This window comes from Macadamia integrifolia, unplaced genomic scaffold (assembly GCF_013358625.1).
Source record: "Macadamia integrifolia cultivar HAES 741 unplaced genomic scaffold, SCU_Mint_v3 scaffold401, whole genome shotgun sequence".
Classification (NCBI taxonomy): Eukaryota; Viridiplantae; Streptophyta; class Magnoliopsida; order Proteales; family Proteaceae; genus Macadamia; species Macadamia integrifolia.
Window position 1 is genome coordinate 159,262 of NW_024870043.1, and position 25,839 is coordinate 185,100.

Consider the following 25,839-nt stretch of genomic DNA (forward strand, 5'->3'; position numbering starts at 1 on the left):
TGATACGGCCAAATTGATTACCCAGTAGGGTAAGAACACGTGGTATCTAAGGAAAAGACACATGTCACCCACCTGATAGAGGCTGCAAGGATTCTGACCACGCCAACCGTGTGAAGAGAATATTCCCCACGAAGGGGATATGACGTATCCAGGTAGGACTCGAAAAGGAAAGGAGGCGGACCTGAGGAGGACTCCTTCAAGAAAAAGAGAAACCCTAAACCCTAAGGACTATAAGAGAGGGCCCGAGAGGAGGAAAAAAGGTAAGCAAAAAAGACCCACATCATTACCCTTGTGAAAAACTATGTGGCCGATCTCTAACTTGGGTGTCGGAGGACTAATCCCGGATAAACCTCCGGGCCTCTGCCTTCTATGCTTGTGCAGGATCAGCTTATATGGATTTTTGGCAGCAACAGATTGACGCCGTCTGTGGGGAGAACCTACAATCATAAGAAGACTAGAGCAGCGTCGAACATAAACATAGGCAAGGAAGAACCTTCAGGAGGGCTCCCTCCCTCGATGGAAATAGAAGAAGAACGGGGAAACGATGATCGAGAAGGTTTCGCGAGGGACCAACATTCGATTGGATATTTGGTGCACGGAGATAGTAATCCTCCACCCCCTCGTAGAGCGTAGGAATATGTGACAAGGGACCAAATCGAAGCCCTCCAGAGAAATGTGACCGAATGGCCGAGGCAATGAAGGAGATCTTCAAAGCTGTCTCTCAGAAGACCGGTGGAGCACCGCTAGGCCCCCATATCCAGCCCGAGCGAGCTCGAGACGAGGATCAGAGTAGTATAGGATCGATAAAGTTCGGTCATAATCCTTGAAACCTAGTAATGAGGAAAGTCCCGCACCCAGGGAAAGGACGCGACGTGCCGCCGGGGCCAGGCATGGGGAACCACGCCAAGGAGACGAACAGAGACACGAGGACTTGGGGTTGAAGCAGATGATCCTGGACCTGAAAGATGAGATCAGAAAGGTGGCAGAAAACTAGACAGGAGCTCGCGAGCTAGACCTCAGTAATGGCACGACTCTAGCTAATGAGGTCATGAGGGACCCGCTCTCGGTTGGCTTTCGCCTGCTAAAGTATGACACCTACGACGGGTCTAGGGACTCCATCGATCATTTGGAAGGCTTCAAGGTTGCTATGTAATTCCATCGAGTCTTGGAAAACATCATGTGTCACGCCCTACCATTGACGTTCAGAGGAGCGGCAAGGCTATGGTACAACCATTTGCCGACGAAGTCGATCCACAACTACAGTGATTTAAGTTACTTCTTCGTGAAGGGATTCTCCAGTAGCCAACCCCTTCAGAAGACCACGTTGAACTTGACCAACGTCAAGCAACATGAAGGAGAATCACTGCGAAACTACATGAAGCACTTCCAACAAGAGAAAATCACGATCAGAGGTCTGGACCCGAAAGAAGAGTTCACAGCCCTGCTGGGAGGCGTCAAGGATAAGAAGCTGAAAAGGTCTTTGATGAAGCATACACCGAGGAACCTAGCCGAGTTGAGAGCTCGGTGCAATAAGTACATCCAGATGGAAGAAACCCTTCAAGCAGATGAAGAAGCTGAAGAGAATACGGGAAGGAAAAGGATCTCACGAGGCAACGAAAAACCTTCCGAAGAAAGCAAAAGAAGAAAGTCCGAGCGTGGTCGGGCACCCAGTCCACCAAGGAAGTTCGAGAAATACGCTCCCCTGAACCGAAAATGAACGAATGTGCTGATGCAGATAAAGGACTCCCAGGATGCCAGAGCCATGAAGTGGCCAGGGAAGATGGGACGAGACCCCGAGAGATGCAATATGGACAAATATTACCACTTCCACAGGGACCACGGCCACGACACTGAAGATTGTTGGCACTTCAAGGGGAAAATAGAAGGAATGATCTAAAGAGGATATCTAGGCCGATTCGTGGACTAAAAAAAGGAGGATGCCCAAGATGGTAATGACCACAGGGACAACCGTCGTAGAGATGGCAGAGGCCGCTATGAAAGAAGGGGGCTTGCCCGCAGAGGCAATCAGGAATTGCAAAGGGACTAGACACCCGAGGAAGCTGACCATCACCTCCGGGATGAAAATAAAAGCCCAACTAGGGTTATAGCGACAATCTGTGGAGGCCTAGCCGCTGGAGAAAGTTCAGTCTCGGTCAGGAAAGCAAAAGCCTATATGAGAAGCGTACATGTGGCTGAATGATCGAACAAGAAGGAGAGGACAGGGATGGTTATTTCCTTCTCAGACGAAGATCTGGAAGGGGTGCACACTCCGCACGACGATGCTCTGGTAATCACCATGACCATAGCCGATTGCAGAGTGAAGAGGATCTTAGTGGATAACAGCAGTTCATCTGATATCCTGTTCCTTGAAGCTTTCCAGAAGATAGGTCTGGACGAGGAAAAGCTGAAGAAAGTCAAACACCCGTTACAGGGATTCTCTGGTGTCCCAGTAAAAGTGGAGGGATCGATTGATTTGCCAGTAAGAGCTGGCACCGGAGATCGCCAAGTAACAGTCATGATCAATTTCTTGATAGTAGGCATTACTTTGGCATACAACGCCATACTAGGGAGAGTTGGTTTGAACCTCTAAAGGCTGTCGTCTCCACACCACATCTCAAGATGAAATTCCCAACCAAGAATGTTGTCGGTGAATATCGAGGCGATCAGGAGGCATCCCGGAGGTGCGACGCCACTACCTTATGGGAAAGAGAAAAGGCGGGCAAGGCGCTCCTGACAGAAGATCTGCGCGACGACACCAGTTATCAAAGAGGGGAACCGGCTGAGGATCTAATACAAGTTGAGGCCAAAGAGGGGGATAACACTCGCCAATTCTAGGTCGGGGCTACAATGCCAATGCAACAACGAGAAAAACTCATCTCATTCCTCCGAAACAACTCTGACATCTTCGCTTGGTCGGCCTTAGATATGCCTAGAATTATAGTTTTTAAGGCACTGATGCCGTCTAGAGATAGTAAGGCAGTGCTCCGCCTTATGTGAAGTGGCGCCTTATGGGGTTTTTTTTTTTTTAAACATATTTTAAAATTACTTGATGAAGATTCCAAATATAGATTGTTTATTGGTAGGTGTATGATTTTATTAACACTTGAGATGTATGGGATCAACTTTACTCCACCAAAGATAACCAAAACAAACAAAACAAAAACACGATTCACAAACGGGGTTTGGATTTTGTCAAGGGTTTTAAGAAAGGGCTTTGAGAAGGAATCAAGGAACAAGGAAGAACCACTTATCTAGGCGACCATTTTGCTCCGATAGCGGTGAGTTTGCTCCGGCAGTGGTGAGCTTCATTCTTCATTGACAGGAGTAGAAATATAGTGGATGATCTTAGGGCTTAGGCACTCATTTTGGCATCATAGAGGTAAGTATAATAAATACTTGTATTTTTTGTCTTCTTTTCTTTATTTTTGTAATTTTGCTTCATAATTATGTATTTATATTATATATTAATATGTTATGATGATTGATGATTGATGAAGATGAACTTAGTTTATTCACTTTATTGATTTGTTTTCTTGATGAATATCTTACATTGGTATGAATATGAACCTTTAATATTTATTTAACATATGAATTATAGGATTCAACTAGGATTTGAGCCAAATAGATTGGTTTTATAAAAAAATTGCACAGGAACGCTTTAGTCAATAAGGCGACGCTTTATGCCCGCCTTATTGCTAAGGCGCTCCGAAAGACCCTCAAACGCCTCCGTCGCCTTACCGCCTTAAAAACTATGATGTTGAGCATGCATTACTTGGTGTATTTGTGCATTTGCATTGCATTACCTGTAGCATTTGTGCATCTGCATTCATTTTCATCATTTGCATCTACTTGCATATTTGTGGTATGATGGATATGATGGTGGTGGAAATGTGGAAGGAAAGGTAAGTGAGATGGGTCACATGCAGGTGTCCATGTGTGCATATATGGTTCAGATGATTTGTTGTGCATCATGTAGAATGTTGGGCTAGGTATCATAACCCCAAGTGCTACACCCCTTGTCCGTAATGGGTTAGGTATGGACTACTCCCAATAAAAGTGACTGCCTGATCAGCAGTGCACTGTGAGTGGTACGACGTACTGTACCAGTGGTGGATGTGTATGGGTGTGAGTGTGTATGACAAGATACGACGTACTGTATGCCTGTAGATATATTTATGATCTGGGGTTACCTTTTAGGGGTTAGCCGGTGTGGGCCGGGACCCGTACCGGCACTGGCTGGCTCCTGCCTGCAGCATAACTTATATTCCTGAGGCCCAACGTACAGAGTAGGGAATGCCACCTGCGTCGGGAGCACTTATACCCATAGGAGATGAGACTTAGTAATGGACTAGGAAATATAAATAGTTAAATAAATGGATTCATGAGCATCATTCTATTGTATGGAGCATGCATTGCATATGGATGCGTGTGTTTGCTTCTATCCCACCCCCTCACTGAGCATCACCATATGCTCACCCCCCATTTCTTTGTTCCATAGATGAGGAGAGCAGTCAGCTGCAGGTTGATAATTCAAAGCATGATGACGTGGTTATGGATCAGTTGGCTTGTATTCCGGATTTTGATGATTTCAGCCATGGGCATGACTGCGAATGTAATGATTGTGCATACGGTGGACAGCAATATTGAGGACTGATGTATTTGATTATCCTTTTGCATATATATGTGGATAGTGGTGGAAATCAGTTTTTGTTGATACAGGTTGGAGGGTAGAACTACTGTTGGAAGATATTTTGTGTAAATATTTGTTTTAGAATGGGATGACTGTATATATATATATATATATGGATTACTATATATGTTGTTGTGAATCATTGTATATATAGCATCAAGTATCACATAGAAGCACTGGGTGGATATTATCTTTATTTGATTTTATATGATCCGTTGCGGACTCTGATTATGATATTAGCATATAAGGTTGTGGTGTTGTGGACTCTCCTAGAGTAGGATCCTGGTTTGGCGGGCTGACTGGGTGTGATGAGGTATCCATTGCCGGCGCACCTGTGCCATATAAAGAGCAAGGTAGGGTGTGACAATGAGACTTATCAATCTTGTGAGATTGATGTTGTTGGGTTTAATAAGCGTGAGGAGCTCCGCATTTATGATTTTCTGGCAGGTCTCAATGTGGAATATGATCAGACTGAGGCTAATGTGCTCAATCATGATCCTCCACACACTCTTGAGGAGGCTTATTCCATAATTCAGGCTGAGGAGCAACGTCGATCTAAGATGCTACAGCCTATTTTTCAAGATCGATCTGCTCTACTTTATGCTACTAGTACTGGTTCACAGATTGCTAATTCATCCTCTCCTAATAAACCAGTGGTTAAATGTGACTATTATGGCAAGGAGGGTCACACCAAGGAGACTTGTTGGAAACTGTATAGATGTTTCGCCAACTCTCATGGGCATAATCAGGGTCGTGGGAAGAACACTCAGGAAAATCAATCTAAGACCATAGCCGATTCTGATAGCTCCACTACTATAGGTTCCTCCTTTTCTATTGACAAGATGGCCATGCTCCGTCATATGCTGACTCAGATGGGTTCCTCCACTATTGTTGCTTCCTCTCTACCAACAATCACTACCTCCCACTCAGCCCAGTCATGTACTATATTTGTGGTCATAGTGCATCTGTTTCCTCCTAGGCTTGGATAATTGACTTTGAGGCTACTAATCACATGATTGGTTTCCACACCTTTTTTTTTCGACCTATTGTCCCTCTTCAGGTAATACCAAAGTTCGTGCTGCTAATGGTTCCCTATCACCTATTGTTGGATCAGGTTCCATTCTACGCTCTCCTTTATAATCCTTGTCCTCTGTGTTACATGTTCCTCAGTTTTCTACTAATTTATTGTCTATTGATAGGATTATTAAAGATCTGAATTGTAAAGTCACTTTCTTTCTTACTCATTGTGTGTTTTAGGATTTGGTGACGAGGGCAACGATTAGCAATGGTAAAATGAGTGGTGGTCTCTATTACCTAGACATTGGTCCCTCACGGACTCTACACACATCCTCTAATTTGGCACTTTCAGAGCTTTTGGGTTGGCATCGTCGTCTAGGTCACCCACCATGGGGCATTTTATCTAGATTATTTCCAGCATTACTTAGACATTGTACTATGAATCAGTTTACTTGTGATGCATGTGTTTTGGCAAAACAAACTCGGAATGTTTATCCTCTTTCAGATAATAGAAGTACTTCTCCTTTTGCATAAATTCATTTTGATGTTTGGGGCCCTGTCCGCCGTATTTCTATTTTTGGCTATAGATGGCTTGTCACTTTTATTGATTGCAACACTCATCTACTTGGATTTATTTATTGCATCATAAGAGTGAGGTCTTTAAGTGCTTGGGAATTCCATCGCACGGTTAGGACTCAACTTTATGCTAAAATCAAGATTCTACATACTGATAATGGCAGAGAATATTCCTTCTAGCCCTATTTAGTTGATCATAGGATCATACATCAAACTAGTTGTGTGGTTACCCCAAAGTAGAATGGGGTGGCTGAACACAAGAATCACCATCTTCTTGAGGTTGCTCGCTCCTTGATGTTTAAGATGCAGATACCTGCTCCCTATTGGAGTAAGGCTGACCTTACTGTTGCCTATCTCATCAATGGGATGCCTTCCCGTATACTCGATTTTAAGAGTCCCATTTTTTTTTTATTAAGTTTTTATCTGGGCCTCGTACTTTTGGTTGTTTCATCCAAGGTGTTTAGTTCAGTGTGCTTTGTTCGTAATCATCAGATTCAAGGCAAGCTTGACCATCGTGGACTCGGGTGTATTTAGTTGGCTACTCTTCCATTCAGAAGGGATACCGGTACTATCATCCACCTTCTCGAAGGCTCTTTGTTTCCATAGATGTGATCTTTCGTGAGACTAAGGACTACTTCTCAACCTTTTCAAGGGGAGCCATCTAGTAGTGAAGAGGTGATTCAAGTTCCTACTTTGATTGTACTTTATATCTTATCATGGATGAGTTACCAAGAGGGATACTGGGGAAAAGACTACTGGTCTAAAGGTTCCTATTCAAGGGGAGCCATCGGTTCAGGAGCAGGAGGTTTCCATTCAGAGAGAGCCACAAGTTCCACAAAAACACAGGATTGTCTAGTGATACATGCATTCTCTCGCAAGAGAAGGAAAACTGACACTGCCACTACTACTCCATTACTCCCTGATCCTGAGTTTTTTTCTCAAGTATAACCTTTCCCCCTAATTTTGATCAGTCTCTTGATGTTACTACTGCTCAAAGAAAAGGCAATAGAACTTGTACTCAGCATTTTATTTCAAATGTTGTGTCATATATTTCCCTTGCCCCATCATATCGTGTGTTTGTGTTTTCCTTATCCTCTGCTTCCATTCCCAAAACCTAGCAAGAGAAAAATGCAGAACCTAAATGGAAAGAGGCAATAAATAAGGAAATGAGAGCTCTTCACAACAATAACATATGGGATATGGTTGTTCTTCCCCTACAAAAGCGACCAGTTGGCTACAAATGGGTGTTCACTATCAAGCACAATGTTAATGGGACTGTGGATAGGCACAAAGCAAGAATAGTGGCAAAGGGCTTTACTCAAACCAATGGGATTGACCATTAGGAGACCTTTGCTCTTGTGGCCAAAATGAATATAGTTTGAGTCATCATATCCTATGCAGTGAACCAAGGTTGGGAACTATAGCAACTAGATGTCAAGAATGTTTTTCTTCATAGAGAGCTGACTGACGAAGTGTATATGGATATTCCACCATGATAATCTAGTTCAAAAGCCCAAGGCTAAGTGTGTAGACTGAAGAAGCTCTATATGAATTAAAGCAATCTCCTAGGGAATGGTTTGGTCGGTTCCACAAGGCCATGATAGCATTTAGTTTCACTCAGAGTAATGTTGATCATACTCTATTCATTAAAAGGGTGGGTGATCATATTACTGTGTTGATCGTGTACGTGGATGATATTGTCATTACTGGCAATGATACATCTGAAATCTCAAAGCTCAAAGCCTATCTTGGTAAGAAGTTTGAGATCATGGACCTAGGAAGGCTGAAATACTTTCTTGGTCAAGGATTAAAGTATCAGTATCATCGCCGTATCGGTTGGCCAAAATTAAGATACGTATCGAAGGGTATTTTATCATACCGAAGATAAGATATGTAGATAAATGGATACGAAACACTTTTTTATACACTTTTGCATAAAAATAGTTAAAAAGATATATATACATGTATTATGCATAAACCCTAAATTGAGAGTATCGCACTAAGAATCCAAGGTTTGTAGTTGTCCCATAAATGTAAAATCCTTATTCCCAACCTTGATTTCCACTTTAGTTAGAGAGTAAAATGGATGGCAACAACTTTGGAACAATAATCCCTCAAAAAATCTGTTTTTCTTTAAATGTCCCATCTTGGCCATTATATGACCGTAGCGCACCGTATCGGTATGTATCGATCGATACATACCAAAAGGTACATTTCACCTCGATTTTTAATTTTTCATAGAGTAATGGTACATATCGGTGTGCAGTGTATCGTATCAGTGGTGTATCGGTGCATATTGCTATGTATCAAAGGATACAAGTCAACACAAAAGGATTTTAAAAATTCCATGTATAGTATCAGTTAGGGCCGATACCGATATGTGTCAGCCGATACAGTACTATAGGTACCGATACTTCAAACTATGTTCTTGGTATTGAGGTGGCACATTCCACCAACAGAATTGTTCACTCAGAGAAAATATAACTTGGACCTCTCAAAGACTGGTTAGGGTGTAAAGCCTGGGATACTACTACTAATCTCAGAAGCAAGGTGAACTTGTTGATAAAGGTCGGTATCAAAGGTTGTTTGGTAGACTCATATTTCTATCCCACACTCAACTAAACATAGCTCATGTAGTAAGTTTGGTGAGTTAGTACATGCATGATCTCTATTCCTCACGCATGGATGTTGGATATCGGATCCTTAGGTACTGAAGACTGCCCTAAGAAACGACATTTTATTCTCCTACAGATCATACGTGGATTGAGGCATATACTGATGCTGATTGGGCAGGTTCTCCACATGATCGTCACTTTACTACTGGCTACTGTACATTTGTTGGTGATAACTTGGTTATGTGGCACAGTAAGAAAGAATCAATTGTGAGACTAAACCAAGTTAAAAAAATGAATGACAATCAAGAGGTTATCAGATAACTATGGATGGAGTTTCTCACCAATAGTAAGTTTGAACTAAGACTTACTAAGGAGATCCTTTGCCTCTCATGACTCTCCTTCCCCTCCTCCTTCTTTGGCCATAGCCCGATGTCCTCCTCCTTCACCCCTCCGCCACCTCCCCCCCCTCCCTCTTCTCCTCTGCCTCCACCACCTCTCCCTCCTCCCCCCCCCCCCCCCCTTACCTCCATCCCCTTCCTCTGCTCCTTCTCCCTGGACTTCCCACCCCCTCACCTCTACTAGCATTTCCAGATAGGACCTATCCCTTCACACTGTCCCCCCTCACCTTCTTAGCGATTAGAAGATTGGGCGTTTCTTAGCCTTATCTTTATCCTATGTAATTTCCAAATGGCGCTTCTGCCTTGTGGGACACTTCCTCGACAGTCGGCCCCGCTTCCTGATAGTAAAAGGCTCCCTCACTAAACAATGCAAGCAGCAAGGTCAAATGGCAACATACATGCTTGACAATGGTGTCTTCTTATTCAACCTCTCCTTGGAATCTGATATGCAAAATGCTCTAGAAAAGGCACTTGGCATGTCGACAATAAACCGATTTTTCTCAGGCAATGGAACCGTACATGCAGTTACACAAAATAGACTACTACTCCATTCCCCTGTGGATAACTCTTCCAAACATCCCTTTCCATTTTTTATCTAAAAAAGGTCTGGGCATCATCGGTTCCCTTGTTGGACAAACTCTCTTCACTAACATGCGCACGAAGAGAATGCAAAAACTCTCCTATACTCGCATACATGTTGAAGTCTCCCTGACACTCTGCCTCCCCCTGTCATCGTTATGGATGATGAAGGAACCTCTTTTCATCAAGAAATTGTGTATGATTGGGTTCCCCCACACTACTGTGTTTGCGAAACCGTTGGCCACTCCTCCAAGGACTACATCAAGCTTTCGCCCCCTACTTGTGATGAACGGATGTCACTACCTCCCGCGGCTGACCATATTGTTACCCCCATCACCACTCATCCTCATCCTTTACCCCCTTGGCAGCCTCAGAACCCCTCCCCACTACCGACTACCTTTTTCCATCATTGAATCCTACCGTTGACTGCCTTTAACCCCTCACTTTCCCAAGTCAAATCTCACCCCTTTATCCTCTCCCTCACAACTCCATCATTGTCTCTCGCCATCCCAGCTGCGGCCAGAGATGGAGTCGGAACCACCGAAAGAAGTCCTCCAAACCTTCGGTGGTTCCCTCTTCCTCCCCCTCTGGCCATCGCCTGCCATCTGCTGGATCTTCTCTCGGTCCGTCGGTCCTTGGCCTTCCCCCAGCTAGCCTAGCACCTTTTGGCACCCACTGCTCCACTAGCCCTGCTATTACCGGAAATGTCCATCTATTGTCGCCCTCTCCTCTTCCTAGCCCTGACGTGCCTTCTCTCCAATACCTCTCTGCTACAGGTGCTATCACCTCCACCTTGCCACCCTCCCTTTCACACGACACCCTACCCCCCCTTCTCTCTCTGCCCTCCTCTCCTTTTACCAATTTATCCATCTCCTCTCCTCCTTTATCTATTGCTTCGACCCACCTCTTACCTCCCCCTTCCTTTTCAGCTGACCACCTTTCTGAGCCCACCCCATCTAATGCGGCCCACCATTACTCTACCCACCTTACAAAATAGAAGCTTAATTCAAAATAGAAACTAATGCAAAAATAGAAACTAATGCAAAATAGAAACTAATACAAAAATATAAACTAATATCTAATATCCTAACAAGTGTTGGAAGCATCTTTCCTAAGCCAGCTGTCAATATTGGGCCCCAAGCCTGAACAGTAACAGCAGGTTGGCTGATCCAATTGGAGAAAAATAAGGCTGGTTCAATGTGAGAATCTGAACCATATCTGAACTAGAATTTGGCCAGCATTGAACTCTCCTTTTGACAGCTTGATCTACATAAACTTTCCCTCTCAGTGTAAGAAAGAAACCCACATGGTGTACGTCCATCAACAACCAATAGAAAAAATCAGGCAGCTCCTTGATCATACGGATGTAGTCGTATAGGCACGGTTGATGCTCTTCAAGGTACTTCAAGGGGATGATGGACTCCATGTGTTCCACTTCAATGTCTACGGATTTGTCCATGGGGTCATCTTCTAGCATGTCCTCTACGTGCTCTTCTTCAAGCATAGGCTCTTCGAGGCCCTCGTCCTTGTCGTTCACAATCTCTTCAACGATGTCTTCAACCATTACTTCAATCTCGTTCCCTTTAAGATCTTCCTCTTAGCTATTCACAGGCATCACAGATGTTGAACCACCATTCTTCTTGGGTTCGATCTCCTTGTCCACAATTGTGACTATATTGCTTTCAACTTCATCCACATTAATCTCTCTGATAGGAACATCAATGACTACCTCTCCCTCAATAGTAGGAGTTGCTGGATTTTCACCAACACTAAACTCAACTTCTGACTCTAGTTCATTGGTCAGAGGTGTCTTCTCTTGTTGCTCCTTTGCAATGCATTACGCAATAGAGGCCAATGATTCCTTCATGCTCTTATCAACTGTGAGTGGCTTTTGAAAATCTGGTGGAGGGAAGTACATTCTTCGTTCATGCTTAGATAGGTACTGTAACACCCTAAACTAGAAGCAGCTGAGCCCAGTGTATAACCCGGTTGGCATATGAAAGTAGGCTGCTCTGCAATGAATTCATATGTACAATAGTAAGAGAGGGAAGTTTGGCAGATCCACTAGTCAAGGAGTATAAAATAGTTAAAATAAAAGTGGGACCAGTTCCACATTGAGTGGATTCATAAGCTTAGGCAATAGGACAGTTGATGGGCTGAAAAGGCTGCAACCGGCAATCCGGTTTGGCTAGCGGAATGTAAAAAAAAAAAAAAAAAAAAAGGTTTTCTATGTGGGGTCCACCTCCCTGCAGCCCAACTCAACATCTCGACCCCATGCATAGGGGTCTATCTGCTGAGTGTAACTCATGTTTTAGGTCAACATTTGGTGGGTTCCATTAATGAGAAATTAATTTTTATTAGTTCTAGTTGTAAGTTTCTAAAAATCAGTTTTTAGAAGTAGTTTTTAAGAATTACTTTTTAGGAATTAAGTACTTCAACCAAACAGGCCCTAGTGTAGTATGTTTTAACCACTATAAATAGATTCTATCCTCCATTTATTTCATGTCAGCCTTTCACAAGCTGAAAACGTTGGGGAGAGCAGAGGAAAAGAAAGAGAAGAAGAAGAAGAATGTAAGAACTTGCTCTCTAATGGCTGCACAGTAGGGTAGCATGTTAGGGTTTAGGGTCTTGGAGGTGTAGGGACTGCAATTGAGTCCCTATGAGCTGAATCCAGAACCCAGTGAATAAATCCCCAATTTCAGGAAAGGTTCTGGGACTCAATTTGCATAAAATTCTGTAAACCCTAGAACAGATGGATTTTAGGTTTTATGACTAAACAATGCAAATTGGAACCCAATAGAGGCTGTACAAGATCAAAAATTCTGCAATAAGCAAGGGAAGAATTTTAATTGTTCTAGAATTAGAATTTTGGGTTGAGTTGAATCCGATTCTCTTTCCAGATTTCATCTGCTGAGCTAATTTGATGGTAGCAGATAATATTAGTGGTTAAAATATTATTATTACAGCCCCAATTAAGTGATTAATTCCAGGGAAATAACCCAATTCTGCAGAATTTATAAAATCTGGGTAAATTCTGAAATTTTCTGCAGAATTGACTGTATCAACTCTAGGTTTAGCTAATTAGATCCCAAAGATGGGTCAATTCGAAGTCTAAACCCCATCTTCAGACCTGGTATGCATGATCAGAACCCTGGACTGAGGAATTAAACCCAAATTTGGGTTTTGATATACAGTACAGCCCTTGGCAGAATCAGCTTCTGCAGAAAGAGAGAACCGGCATGTTCGACTGGCCAGCCGGTTGCTGCCCAGCCAACCCGTCGGTTGGGTGATTTTAGGTCGGATCAGCCTCAATTTTTCTGCTGATACGCTACCCCACTAGTGGATCATGCTACACCTTAAGTAATTTTATTTGGCCCTACAAGGTGGGTCAATTTGGGGCATCATCGAAAGTAGGGTCTGTATAGGGATTAGTGAGGGCTTCTACAAGTTCAATATGGAACCTATACAGAAGTATGCTAGGTGTTACTAGTCAGCCCCTATTAGGATTAAGTTATACCCTTCCCTTGTGGATTATGTTCAATATGGAAACTATACAGAAGTATGCTAGGTGTCCCTTACCTTTTTACCTAAAATTATCCCTATGGGTAGGGGAAACTTAGGGACTTTTCAAAGACCCTAAATTAGGTTGGTACATGGGATTTTGGGAGTTGTTTTGGGTTCAGCAGTGAATCAGTATTGAGTCATCTTAAGTGTAGGTAGGTGTTATAAATGTTTAACATGATAATAGGCTTTTGACTAGGAACCTAAACTTATCGGGCGAGGACACGCAATTGATTGTGGGAGATCCTATCGCACTTTGTGATTCGGGTTTTGAGGTGAGTGGGTGTTTGTTTTATTTTACAGAGTGTTTCATATATATTTTGATATTTGCCTGCTCATGTGGAATATGATGATTACTATGTTATAAATTTATTTTATATAAAATAATGTATTTCACATGTTGCATGATTTTACCGACTTGGATGCGATCGTGGTTTTGTGGATGTGAAGTTTGTTAGCTGTGTGGTGATGGATGCAATATTGACAGTCTGAGGCACGATGTGGCCGAGATTCTTTCTGGTACCGTAGGCTCAGAGGTCATTTTTACAGCTATGGATGTTATGGATGCATATAGATGCATATGGTTAGGATCACATCCCAGTGCTATAAACCCTTGCCAATAGGGGGTAAGGTATTGGCTAATCTCACTCGGTGGTAGGTCATGGAGGACTACTACGCCAAGATACGACGTACTGTATCCTAAGAGGCCACAACATGGTACGACGTACTATACACATAACTAGGGGTGTCAACCGGTCAGGCTGGGCCGGTCTTGGTCAGGCTTAATCGGGCTTGACCACTTGACAGCCTTACATCGTGAATGCCTGTTTAAGTGAACAGGCCTAGCTTTAAAGGGCATGGTACGGTTTATAATCGGGCCAGTCGGTGTCGAGCTTTAATCGGGCTTCCTTAAACGGGTCATAATCTCGGGCCTTAACCGGGCTACGGACCTATTTAAGTCTAAACGGGCTCTAAACGGGCTTTAAACATGCCTACCCTAAAATTATTTTCTTAAGTTGGTTGAATGCCCAAAAATATGTGAGGCAAATCTTTCATAAAAAAGAGAAATGACATGAGATTATGGTTGTTCTTACAAAGAAAAAGAAGAGATTATGACATTTACAATTTACAAAATAAAGCTTGATTAAATCAAATCCCATTACAAAGTAAAGGGTAAGAGCTTACTTTTTTTCTTACTAGTAGTGGCAAAATAGGAATTTTATGTATTAAAGGGGGTCGGGCTAGGTCGGGCTACAATGCATCGATTCAAGCCGAGCATATAAACGTGTCGGTTCGGTCGGGCGCCCGACGGGCTAGCTACTTGCACCGTGAACGCCCATTTAGTAAACGTGTCGGGCTCAAGCCAGACACATTTATTAAATGGGCCGGTCCAGGTCGGGCCATAAACGTGTCGAACTCGATCGGGCCTACCAGTGCGGGCTCAGAATTGACACCCCTACGCATGACTGTCGAACAACATGGGTGACCGAGGTTCTTTCCCAGACCCTGGCTGTCAGGGTTACTATTTAGGGGTTAACCGGGGGACCGAGGTTCTTTCCGAGACTAGCTGACTCCTGTTTGCAGCTAGCTTGTATCGCTGAGGCCCGACGTACTGGGAAGGGGATGCCACCTATACTGCTTGTAGCACTTATACCCATACGTATTGAGACTTAGTAATTAGAATGGACAAATATAAATAAAATGGATCATGTGGCTGTGCATCTATGATATTACTGAGAGTGTGTGTGGGCTCCATGATGTGTGTGCTTGTATGCACACCCCTCACTGGGCTTGTGAAGGTCACCCCTCGTTGATAACTATTTTTAGATGGTGGAACCAGTGCTGAGGCAGGATTGGACTTTGGCGGCAGTTGTAAGGCTCGTGTCTATGAGACACTGGGTTGCTGATGGATTTCATTATTGTTATTCGGTAATTTCTTTTGATGTACATTAATGTTATATATAAGAGGTAAATATTACACCTATGGGTTGTTAACAAATGATTTTTTGTATATTTGTAATTTATCACTTCAGTAAATCACCAGTGATATTTGTATCATTTATTAGCGTACTCTGATTTTAGATTGTGATCTTAGCGGCATTTGTGAAATTAAGGTACTACATCTGTGATCCTGGAGGGTAGGCTGATTGGATGTGGGTGTCCAGTGCCGCACACCTTGGCCAAATTGAGGCAGGGTGTGACAGGTACATGCCGCCAACTCATACTACATCTCTTCCCACGTTCTAGGCTCACGTCCTTGAGCTTGAAGTTGCCTTTCACAGACTCTCCATTGTATTCAAACACAATCACTCATCTGGGAGCAAACATATCGAAGTTGGTGCATCTCTGTCAAATTGTAGTTGTCAAAGTACATGTCCAATTCATCTGCCCATTCAAGGAATTTGTATGAAAAAATTTTCTCACAAGATTCATACGGCTCCATCCTTGGTCTAGCTAGGCTCTGATACCAAATAATGTAGAGTGAATTTACACTAGATAAATAAGCCCCAATAAGATAAACAACCCTCAACCAATACCAATTCTGAATTCAAACTTAGAGATCAAATAGTTCAACAACAAAGCCTAAGGGAAAGGCTAAATTGAAGCTCACAAGTAAGGAAACTTTAGGACAGACAAACCTGGTTTCAAGGATCCTCAAAACACTGCTGAAGACACACCAACAGTGGCTGAATCAGATCTGAAGTGAACTAACAAAATCAACACTCGGCCTCTACAAAGTTAGGGTTTCAGCAGGCCAAAGGAGCATTCTTGCGGTTCTCTTTTGGCTGGTTAGAACAGCCTCAAATCCTGGTCGAAGTAGGCCTTTGGGGAGGTCTTCAAACCCTCCAAAGGGTGCTCGAAGATGCTGGACAGATCTGGAGAAACAGCCCTATCGATTTGCTTCCAAAAACTTGTCTGCAAAAAATTGATTCCCTAGTTGTGGCTGGTTTTTCAAGCTGATCTCTTGATAGGCTTTGATCCTTGGCTGGTCTTCTGATAGGTTTAGTTTTACCTCACAAACACTCTAGTAAACAATAACAGAAACTAGAAGAACAACAAAAAGAAGATAGTAAGCAAGGTAGATGTGGGTGGGATTGGCTATCTCAGCCCGGGCATCTCACCAACAGCTATCTCAGCTATTTGTCTTCCTTTCTCAAGAGAGGGAGCAAGCAATAGCTGCAGTAAACTTCATTAATTCAAATCTAATTTGTGTCTACAACATGCTCTCTTTATATAGAGGTATGAAATTGCAAAATCGAAGCTTAATCCAAATTAGAAACTAATACAAAATATAAACTAATGCAAAAAATGGAAACTAATGCAAAAATAGAAACTAATGCAAAATAGAAACTAATATCTAATATCCTAACAAGTGCTGGCAGCATCTTTCCTAAGCCAGCCGTCAATATTGGACCCCAAGACAGTAACAACAGGTTGGTGATCCGATTGGAGAAAAATAAGGCTGGTTCGATGTAAGAAACTGAACCAGATCTGAACTAGAATTTAGCCAGCATTGAACTCTCCTTTTGATAGCAAAATCTACATCATACCCTTTAACTTACTTCACTGATTTCAAGAGAATATACGAGTAGTTAAACTCTCTACTTCCTATTAGTGGTGATGTGAAGACCATGCAAAGTAGGGGTGTAAGTTTGGCCCTGACAACCCAAACCCACCCTGAGCCCAAAGAGGGCTTGGGCTAAGATTTCTAACCTTGAGGGCAGGTTAGGGTTGAGCCGGGCTTGGGTTGAGGCCTAGGCCCAACCCCGCCCTGATTTTAACAATGATTTATATAAATATAATTTAGGTCTATAATCCTATCCTTTTATTCAGAATAATGAAATTTGGGTCATTAATTCTTATGGTCAAGAGGTCTTGAACATCTATTATTGTGTTGCACTTCATAATTGAATTGTGTATTGATCACTAATCTATTGGTGCTTCTTTTTTTTCTTTTCTTTTTTCAATGCATAGGACCCAAATGGCAAAAACAGGGTCCATCAAGGTTAGCCCAACCTTGGCAAAAATCAAGCGCAATTAGGGCCAACCTATAACGCCCTGGCCCCATTGACCTTGCACAATATTGTCCTCTTTGGCCCAGGGGTCTCAAGGCTTTAAAACGCGTTGTGCCATGTTAAGGAAGCTAGATGTTAATAACTAGTCCAGGAATCTCTCCCTAGGCGATGTGGGACTAAAGTTTGCACACCCTCACTGATCTCCCAAACCCCCTCGTACTTTCCGTATTCTTGGTGGGGACACCTCACCCTCACCGATCTCCCAGGCGGGTCGGGTACTTTCCGTATTCTTGGGTCTCACAAACTTTTCCTCTTTCGGGATAACGTCCCCGCTGTAGCCCCACACACTGTCGGGGTCTGCTCTGATACCATTTGTAACACCCCGGCCCCATTAACCTTGCACAATATTGTCTTCTTTGGCCCATGGGCCTCAAGACTTTAAAACACGTTGTGCCATGTTAAGGAAGCTTGAGATTATTAACTAGTCCAGGAATCTCCCTAGGCGATGTGGAACTAAAGTTTGCACACTCTCACTGATCTCCCAAACCCCCTGGTACTTGCCGTATTCTTGGTGGGGACACCTCACTGATCTCCCAGGCGGGTCTAATACTTGTCGTATTCTTGGGTCTCACACAACCCGACCTAACCTAACCAAATTAGGGTCAATTAGGATCGGGTTGGGTTGGATTGGCATGAGGCCGTCACGGTTGAGCCTAGGCATGAGCCCGAAAGGGTTGACTTGGGCCTGGATTGAATTTGGGAGACCTAGGGTTGGGATAGGGTTTCAAAAAATCTAGCCCAACCCAGCCCTGTTTCACCCCTAATGTAGAGCCAACAAAAGCAGCTTGCAGTTATGGGGATTTTTTGGGAGGTCTTCGAACAAAGTATAACTCTGTTCATTCTCAGATTCTTAGAGGTGACAACGTGGCATCTCTTGTGGATACCTTTTACCAAGTCTGACGGGTATCTCGAGAGAATTATCATGATCCTACACCAATAGAAAGCTCCACACTCGTAGCATAAAATAATAATCGTGGAGGTCCACATAATACCGGCAATGATAGTAGCAAAGGGAAACCTACTAGTAACCCTTCAGATAGTTCAGGGGTAGAACAAACATGCCACCATTGTGGCAAACCAGGGCACATCTAACGTTTGGTTGGAAACTTAATAGCAAACCTTCTCAAAATTAGTTTGCTAATTCATCAACAATTGTTGATCCTTCTCAGATTGGACAATCTGAGGGTAAGATGGTAAAGATGACCAATGAAGAATTTACACGGTATAATCAGTTTCAGACTCAGGCTCCTCAAGCTTCCACTACTACTTTTGTCCAGTCAGGTAATGCCATTGCATGTCTCACCTCTTCTTCTTGTCCCTAAATAATTGATTCAGGTGCATTAAATCACATGTCCAATGTTTCAAGTATATTTTCTTCCTTTAAGGAATCTTCTGCTCACGTCACTTTGGCCAATGGTTCAATTGTAAAGGTAAATGGCACTGGCATAGTTCATCTTAATTCTTCATTGTCCTTATCATCTGTCCTTTATTCGTCACATTTTCCATTTAATCTTTTGTCTATAAGCAAGTTTACACACGCTTATAATTATTCTACACATTTTCTTCCAACTCATTTGTTTTTCAAGACCTTACGATGAAGAAGATGATTGGTAGAGGCCGTCGAGTTGAGTTGTATCTTCTTGAAGACAATCCTCCTTCTATTGCCCATTCAAGTATCCTGACCCCTCATTAGGTTCATTGCCAGTTGGGCCATCCGTCTTTACAAAGTCTACAGAAGCTTGATCCTCATTTTAGTTCTCTTTCTAGTTTAGAATGTGAGTTTTGTCAGTTTGGGAAGCTACATTGTGTAAGCTATTCCCCTTGAGCCAATGAATGGATTAGCACCTTTTTTCTTTGGTTCACTCGGATGTATGGGGTCCTTGTCCTATTACATCCAAGTTAGATTTAAATATTTCATTACTTTTGTTGATGAGTATTTCAGGGTTACCTAGATTTATTCAATGAAAAATTGTTTTGAGTTATTTTCCATCTTTTCTACCTTTGTTGCTGAAGTTCAAAACAAACTTAGTGTAACCATTAAGGTTTTAGTACTTTTCTGGTCCTTTTTCTCAGTTTATAACTGGTTGTGGAATGATTCATCAATCTTTCTGTTCAGATACCCTTCAACATAATGGAGTTTCTACAAGAAAGAATTAACATTTGATGGAGGTTGCTCAGTTTCATCTCTTTGAAATCAAGGTGGACAAACATTTTTGGGCTGATGTTTCGACTGCTTGTTATCTTATTAATCATATGCCTTCTTCTGTTCTACTTGGTGATACTACCTATTCTTTATTGTTTCCTTTTGACCCAGTTTTTGTTCTTCCACCTCGTGTTTTTGGTTGTGTTTGCTTTATTCGTGATCATCGTCCAGGTTTGTCAAAGTTGGATCCTAGATATCTTAAGTCTCTCTCATTGGGTTACTCGCATACCCAAAAGGGGTATAGATTTTATTCTCTTGTCCTACAAAAATATATTGTTACTGTTGATGTATCTTTCTTTGAGTCATTTGTTTTGTCTAAGCTGGATGTCACTTTATATTGTTCATCATTCTATTCCACAAGTTGCCATCACCACCTTCTCCACCAATTGTTCAGCAGGTTTATACTCGTCGTCCTAAGGAAGCATTAGAACCCCTACCTCTACAGTACCTGCCTCATCATCTTTGTCAACGGATCCTTTAGGTATTCCTCTGTTTGATCTAGATCTTCCTATTGCACAACGTAAGGGTGTTAGGAGTTGTACCCAACATCCTATTTCTAACTTTGTGTCTTATTCTAGTGTTTCATCATCTTTTCATTCTTGCCTTTTGAATGTTCCTTGTCATCCTATTCTTAAGCCTATTGTAGAGGCATTATTTAGTACTAGCTAAAGGACAATTGCGGACAAAGAACTGCTCGCTTTAAAGGAAAATCAGACTTGGAATCTTGTATTATTGCCTAAGGGCAAGTCAACTATTGGTTGTCATTGGGTTTACATGGTTAAGGTCAACCCTAATTGTTCTCTTGCTCGGTTGAAGGCCCGATTAGTTGCAAAGGGGTGTGCCCAAGTTTATGGTGTTGATAATCTGGATACCTTTTCTCCTGTTGCCAAGTTGGCATATGTTCGTCTTTCAATATCTTACGATTTTGTCTCATTGGTTGTTGTATCAACTTGACGTGAAAAAAGTTTTTCTTCACGGTGATTTGCATGAGGGAGTATACATGGAGCAACCTCCGGGTTATACTGCTCAAGGGGAGTCTGACATGGTGTGTAAGCTTAAAAAGTCCTTGTACAGTTTAAAACAATCTCCTTGGGCATGGTTTTGTAGTTTCACATATGTGGTTAGTGAATTTGAGTTGTCAAGGTGTGACAATGACCATTCGGTGTTCTATCAAAAGTCTTGTGTAAAGAGCATATTTATGATTATGTATGCTGATTATTGTCATTACTAGAGATGATGTTAAAAGAATCCAAAATTTGGAAGTGCATGTATAGCAATATTTCCAAACTAAGGATCTAGGAAGGTTAAATCATTTTTTGGTATTGAAATTCCCCAATCTAAGAAGGGAATTTCACTTTCTCAGAGAAAATATGTTATAGAGTTGCTTATAGAGACTAGTATTTTAGGAGCCAAACCTCTTGATACTTCAATAGATCCAAATTTGAAACTAACAACTAGGGGTGTCAACCGGTTGGGTCAGGCCTGGCCGGTCTCAGTCGGGCTTTAATCGAGCTACCTTAAACAGACCTTAACCACGCTATGGACCTATTTTTGTCTAAAAGAGCTCAAACAGCCTCTAAAGGTTCCTACCCTAAAATTCTTTTCTTAAGTGGGTTGAAGGCCCAGAAATGTTCCGTTTCAACATTAGACCATTGTAGTTTTATACAAAAATCATCATGGTAGAAGGTTACGCAAATCTTTAATAAAAAAGAGAAATAATATAAGGTTATGATTTTTCTTTAATAAAGAGGGTCGGGCTCTGGCTCTGGCTCTGGCTCTGGCTCTAGCTCTGGCTCGGTCAGGCTACAACAAGTCGGTTCAATTCGGCATATAGTCGGTCTGTTCGGTCGGGCGCCGACGGGCTAGCTACCTGCACTATGAACGCCCATTTATAAACGTAACGGGCTCAAGCCTGATATATTTATTAATCAGACCGGTCTAGGTCGGGCCATACACGTTTCGGGCTTGGTCGGGCCTAACAGTGCGGGATCAGAATTGACATCCTACTTACAGCTGAAGGAGGTGATGTGTTAGAAGATCCTGAGAAGTATTAAAGGTTGGTGGGAAAGCTAAATTATTTTATACTGACTCAACCTAACATTGCCTTCTCTGTCAGTGTTATGAGTCAATTTCTTTCATCTCCACATACATCCCATTAGAAGGCTACTATTCGTATTTTGAGGTATCTCAGGAAGGCTTCGTGGTCTGTTATGCTCTAATCATGGACATGGATATGTTGAAGGTTTTTTTTAAGCTGATTAGGCTGGATGTCTTGTCGATAGGCAGTCAGTCAACCATTGGGTACTATACTTTTGTTGGTGGAAATATTGTGTCGTGGAAGAGAAAAAAGCAGGCTATTGTAGCTCGATCTAGCGCAGAGTCTGAGTATCGTGCCATGGCAATGTCACTTGTGAGTTAATGTGGGTGAAGCACTTGTTAATCGAACTTGGGTTTGAGTGCACTTCCTTTATGCAATTGTGGTTTGATAACCAAGATGCTATTCATGTTGCATCAAAACCAGTGTTCCATGAGAGAACAAAACATATCAAGGTAGATTGTCCCTTTGTTTGGTAGAAGTTGCAACAAGGGGTTATCTCTACGAGTCATGTTCGCACGGGCGAACAACTTGCAAATGTTTTTACCAAGTTTCTTGGAAATGGTAGAGTTGATTATATTTGTAACATGCTAGGCATGATTAACATCTATGCTCAAGCTTGAGGGGGAGTGTTAGAAGTTGATACTAGTAAGAGAAAGGAAATCGTGGGCCGCTGTTAGCGCAAGTCACGATTCCCCTTCCTAGGGGTATTTTGGTCTCTATTAGTTATGTTAGAATTAGTTAGTCCTTGAGTTTCCTATTTCGGTAATGCTTCTTAGTTTCCTATTTGGGTTATGTCTCTGCATTAGCTAGTCTATATATATTGAATGAAGGGGGCAGTCCCAACTCTACGGTTGTGTCTCCCTAATTGCAGCCATCTCTTGTTCTCTTCTCTTCCTCTTTCTTATGATTTACAGTTTAAGAATGAGTCACCCAACCCTCACTCATAATTGGCTTATAGGTACTAGAATACTGGATCACTGCTACAATAACATACATCGAGGAACTGCCTAAAATAATTGTTCAAGTGACCTGAAATAATAGAATGGAAAGTATAGTATCGACTATCAACTATGTAGCCAAGAAATAGTACCCCAAGATTTGATTAAAAAAAAATTGTACCCAATGCACAAGGCTCCCGCCACTGCAGGGTCTGGGGAGGGTCACAATGTACACAGCCTTACCCTTCGCAAAGCGGTTGTTTCCCTACTTGCCCCAAGATTTGATGGTCAAGTAATTTTAACGTCTTGATTTATACCCAGAATCCAGTATTCATACCTTCCTACATGGAGCAGTTTGCAGTATTACAATCTTTTGATCTTTAACCCCCCCCCCCAAACCCAAAATTATCTAACCAATAAACATTGTATTCAGTCCAAACAATTTGTTTCACCTAGAGGGAAGTCTACTAAAGCACCTCCTGGATCAAGTGACTGGCTTGGAATTCAACCATTGAGCAAAAATGCCCAACATTCCATGGTTCTGCTGGAATATTCCACATTAAACCTTCAGGCTGGGCATTGGCAACCAGATTATCTAGATTCCTGGTTACTCTGCCTTGATGATCTAATCAATTTTAAAAACATTGCTCAAGGCATCATATTGACCCCAAGAGTTTGGAAGCTAAAAGAATTAGAGGTAACTTCATATGCACAGTTCATATGCCATAAATAAAAGGGAAGTACATTTCCCACATATAAAGTTTAATATCCCATAATAAGCGATTGATTTACGGCAAGGATAGAGAACATTTTTTATTGTCTAGTGTGAGGAGAATTAATGTGTCCAAATAAGCATATCTTATTGGGCAAAATAATCACAATAGAATAAGAGAAAAGGTCAAGCAAGTCTGCTAAAACAGTTCTTCATTTCAAAAGTCAAGCTAAAAGACAAAATGAGATCAGCCTTACTTCAATTTCATTCATCAATTTCATGGCTTCAATGATGCACAAGACCTGCCCTTTTTGAACTTTATCTCCAACCTAAGGAAAGAAAAAACAGTGCCAAGTCATCTTTTAACATGAAGCTATAGTGATACAATGTCATATTAAGTAACTAGAGTGCAATTACCTTCACAAATGGAGGTTCACCAGGTCCCGGGCTCCTGTAGAATGTCCCAGCCATGGGGCATTTAAGGGGAGGAAGCGATGACTTGGCTACCTTAGATGGAGGTGGAGAAGGTGGAGGGGTTGAGGTTGAAGGAGTAGGGGCAGCTGTAGGGGCAGCTGCAGGTGGTGGAGGAGGGAAAGCTGATGGAATGGCTGGTGATGGAGAGGAAGGATGCATCATGGCCATAGGAGCAGGAGATAGTGGCTGAGGCAAGGCCACCTTCTTACGGATAACTAATTCACAGTCAAGTTGCTTCATCTGCAGCTCCACAATATCCCTAGAGTCAACTAGCCTGAAAGACGAACAAAAGTGACCAAAAACCGATCATGTTAAGGGAATATTGCCTGATAGAAAGCAATAGCTATATAAAAAAAAAAAAAAATTGAGGTTTTTTACTTCACAAGGTTTGAAACTTGATTTATAAACTCAGAGAGTGACTCCTCTGTGGCCAAAGCAGCATGAGAAGGCTCCTTCACTGGCTTAGCATTCTTTTCCTCTGATGCCAGTACATCTGATTTGGTTGCAGGAATTTCTTCAGCATTTGATGATCCATCGACAGCAACCTTGAACGCAACAGATGGTGGCAAAAGCAAGTCCCAGAAAGAACAAAAAACAGAACCCAGATCCTCAAATGAAAAACCACTGGCAGAAGCTTACCTCATTTGACTGCGCCTTGACCACCCTGGAATGATTCCAAGTAAAAGGTTGAACCTACAATTGGATAACTTATTTCATCATCACATTTCAAAAGTAGATTTCCATGCTTTTTATCCACCAAAACTTCAACTGGAAGCTTAATATATTTGATGCAAATTTTCACATAAAAAAAGCACCACGAAAGCAGAGAATAAAACCCTTAAATACCAGTTTAAATTTTTAGTTTACATCAAGTTCTTTCAACTGTGAGAGAGAGCATTTTATGGAACCCACGAAGAAAAACAAAGCAATTACAGAACTTCTTTTCACCAGAAATGACCATCGGACATCAGGTGTGCACTAATTACAGAACTACCAAATCAACCATCAGGCCCAAAAACTTAATAAGTTCATTAATTTATTATATTATTTAATCAAGCAAGGTCCTATATCAATTCAATAGAATTTAAACGGTCAAACTAACTGTTCAAAGAACATAAACCCAAAAATAAGTTCAAACCTACAAGCTGACTACACAAACACTTAAACAGAACCCCCTTTCTTTGACAAATCCAATAGTAATCAATTCAACCACCACAAAGTAGCTAACTTGGAAGCAGAATCCAAAATTCCAGTCCGGATCTTGCTAAATTCACCCAACATAAACTCAAAACCCCAACCAAATTGAACAAGAAACTCAGATACGTCGACCCAAATGACCTGCATATTAACCCCAATTCAACAAAAATCCAGATGAATTAAAAGAAGAAATGTTTACCTTGGTGGAAAATAGGAGCTTTGGCTTCGAAGAGAGGTTAAATGAGACCCTCGAGTGGCAGCAATGGCGTTGGTCATAGGGCAAAGAGGAGGTTGAAGTCGTCGTTTTGGATGCAGAAGCTGCTGCTGTTGCAGAGGCAGCTGGAAGCGACGACGCCATTACTCAGGGATGGAAAGAAACTGAATCAGAGAGAGAAATTCTGGGTCGAAGGGTTAGTTTTGACAAAGAAGAGACGGAAGACGTCCGTCACATCGATGATCCTGAGGGAAGAGGAGCGAAGAATGGGAGAGAGAAGCTTCTAAAATGAAAACGAACGTCTCTTTCCGTCTCTCTTCACTATTCGTTGCTGCAATGTGTGTGGCACTGCTACATTGGCGGATTGATCAGCACTGGAGTTAGCAGCTCAAATCTTTCAAAAAATGGAATCGAAGTTACGAAAGAGCTCCTTCAGCACAGTTTATCTAGTTCTTTCTTTTTCTTTTTCTTTTTTTTTTTTTTTCTTTTTT

General features: G+C 42.1%; 1 protein-coding gene across 2 annotated transcripts; it reads right to left on the reverse strand.

Moving 5' to 3' along the window:
- Positions 1-4,171: 4,171 nt before the first annotated feature.
- Positions 4,172-25,797, reverse strand: LOC122068458 (biotin carboxyl carrier protein of acetyl-CoA carboxylase 1, chloroplastic-like). 2 transcript variants are annotated; one of them, XM_042632311.1, is made up of 6 exons: positions 25,334-25,797; positions 24,577-24,630; positions 24,316-24,482; positions 23,881-24,211; positions 23,721-23,792; positions 4,172-4,300 (listed from the first exon to the last, which is right to left on the reverse strand). In XM_042632311.1, the coding sequence occupies exons 1-6, from the start codon at positions 25,490-25,492 to the stop codon at positions 4,187-4,189; spliced, it is 897 nt and encodes a 298-aa protein (XP_042488245.1). In that variant the 5' UTR covers positions 25,493-25,797; the 3' UTR covers positions 4,172-4,186. The 2 variants fall into 2 exon arrangements, with proteins under 2 accessions (XP_042488245.1, XP_042488244.1); XM_042632310.1 differs by having other exon boundaries at positions 4,186-4,314.
- Positions 25,798-25,839: the final 42 nt, after the last annotated feature.